At 73.4% G+C, this 1798-nt stretch overlaps 1 protein-coding gene across 1 annotated transcript in view; it reads right to left on the bottom strand.

Moving 5' to 3' along the window:
- Nucleotides 1–643: 643 nt before the first annotated feature.
- MNEG_3908 (hypothetical protein) overlaps nucleotides 644–1798 on the bottom strand; it is a gene marked incomplete at both ends in the record, with an annotated part of 7235 nt that continues 6080 nt past the window's right edge. The window contains 3 exons of the mRNA XM_014047618.1: nucleotides 644–652; nucleotides 716–1156; nucleotides 1409–1585. Coding sequence (XP_013903072.1) covers nucleotides 644–652; nucleotides 716–1156; nucleotides 1409–1585 — 627 coding nt within the window. The remainder of the gene's footprint in view (nucleotides 653–715; nucleotides 1157–1408; nucleotides 1586–1798) is intronic.

The following is a 1798-nucleotide window of genomic DNA, read 5'->3' as shown; positions in this document are numbered from 1 at the left end:
GCGCGCGGGCCGGCAGCGGCGAGGCGCTGGCAGGCGAGCGCGCCGGCGAGCACACACCAGACCGCCGCGGCCCGCGCGCCGGCCTCGGCGCCATCCCCCTCATCTCCCCGCGCCGCCCCTGCACCACCCTCCGCGCCGTCGCCAGCCCCGCCGCCTGTGCGCAGAAACGACAGGTTGAGCCGCACAATGGTGCAGCCCGGGGCTGACAGCATGGCGGTGACACTGCGGGCGCCCGGCGGGCAGAGGCGGGCGCCGGTGAGGTCGAGGACGCGCAGCTGCCCGGAAGCTGCCGCAGCCGGGCAGACGGCCTGCGAGAAGGGGATGTTGCAGGGGCGCCGACAGGGGCACTGTTTTGATCGCGCGGGCGACGGCGTCTTGCTGCCAGAAAGGCGCCCTCGCGGGCCATGCAGGCACGCGCACCCAGCGCAGCCCGCGCCGCGCCTGGCCGCACGCCCTTGCGCAGCCGCGCCTAGCAAGGCGCCGCCGCCGCCGCTGGCGCCGTTGCAGGCGGCGGCGCCGGCGCGCTGCAGCGGGCGCGCCATCGACGCGGCCGAGCCCCGCTGCGCCCTGGACCCTTTGCGACCGGACACTTTGCTGGCAAGCCACATCAGCCTGCCCAGCCCTGCGCCCGGCTGCCGCCCCCTCACGCCCACTGCCCGCGAAAAAAATCCCGGGCATCATAACGCGCCTTCGGCATGCAATTCTTATGACTCACCGCCAGCTGCTCGTCTGTCAGGCCGCAGTTACCCAGGTCCAGCTCCTCCAAGCGGCACCCGTCACCCGCCAGCCACCCCGCGAGCGCGGCCGCCGCTGCGCCCGTCACCGCGTGGCCGCGCAGCCGCAGCACCCGCAGGCCGCTGGCGCGAGCGCGGAGCGACGCGCAGAGCGCCCGCACGCCGGAACCGTCGCCGGCGCCGTCGGACGAGTCGGCGCCGCGCGGCGGGCGCCGCCGTCGCTCTTCGAACTCTCGCCGCTCCGATGCCAATCCTCGGAAGCCCCCACTGCCGCGGCCGCTCCCGCCTACATTCTCATCCCCTTTGCCGACGGCCTCGTCGCCGCCGCAGCCGCCATCTGCGCAGCCACCGTCCCCGCGCTGCAGCCCGGCCGCTTGCCGCACCGCGCCCGCGGCGTCCCACCGCACCTCCAGCCGCTGGCGCTGCAGGGCGTGGCCGCGGGGCCAGGCGTGCGCCCAGTCGCGGGGCAAGGCGTCGCGCGACGCGGAGTGACGTCAGTATGACGTCATGCGGCCTGTGGAAGCTTGGCCCGCACCAGGCGTACGACCGGCTTTTCTCCCCTTCCCCTGGCATAAAAAAAGTACAAGTACGCCTTACACTGTCACAATGATGCTGGCCCGGCTTGATCCTGAAATTTCAACTCCCCCAAGCCCCACTCAACCCACAGCCCGCACCATCATTTGGCTGCCCTGCCCGAGGCTCAGGTCGAGCACCTGCAGGCTGCCGCTCGCCGCCAGCCCCGGCGCCAGCGCGGCCAGCGCGGCGGGCGAGAGCTCGCAGGCGGCGAGGCTGAGGGCGCGGAGGCGGGGGGACCCGCCCAGCGCGGCGCCCAGGTCGGGCAGCTCGTCAACCTGGGAGAGGAGTCACCAGGGTTATGTGACCACTACTAAACCAGTGCGTTCCGGCCGCCGATGTGGGAGCTGGAGAGTCCTAGAGAGCAGCCCGGGCTGCCAACTAGCCAACGACCCCACTGCCTATGCCAGGCTGCGCGCGAGGACGGCCCATCGAGGCACATCGAGCGGTGCAGGGGGAGCGCGTTGGTGCAGGTGTGAGCTGGGCCAGGG

This window comes from Monoraphidium neglectum (assembly GCF_000611645.1).
Source record: "Monoraphidium neglectum strain SAG 48.87 unplaced genomic scaffold scaffold00515, whole genome shotgun sequence".
In the NCBI taxonomy this organism is placed as follows: Eukaryota; Viridiplantae; Chlorophyta; class Chlorophyceae; order Sphaeropleales; family Selenastraceae; genus Monoraphidium; species Monoraphidium neglectum.
This window is presented reverse-complemented; position numbering and strand designations above follow the sequence as displayed.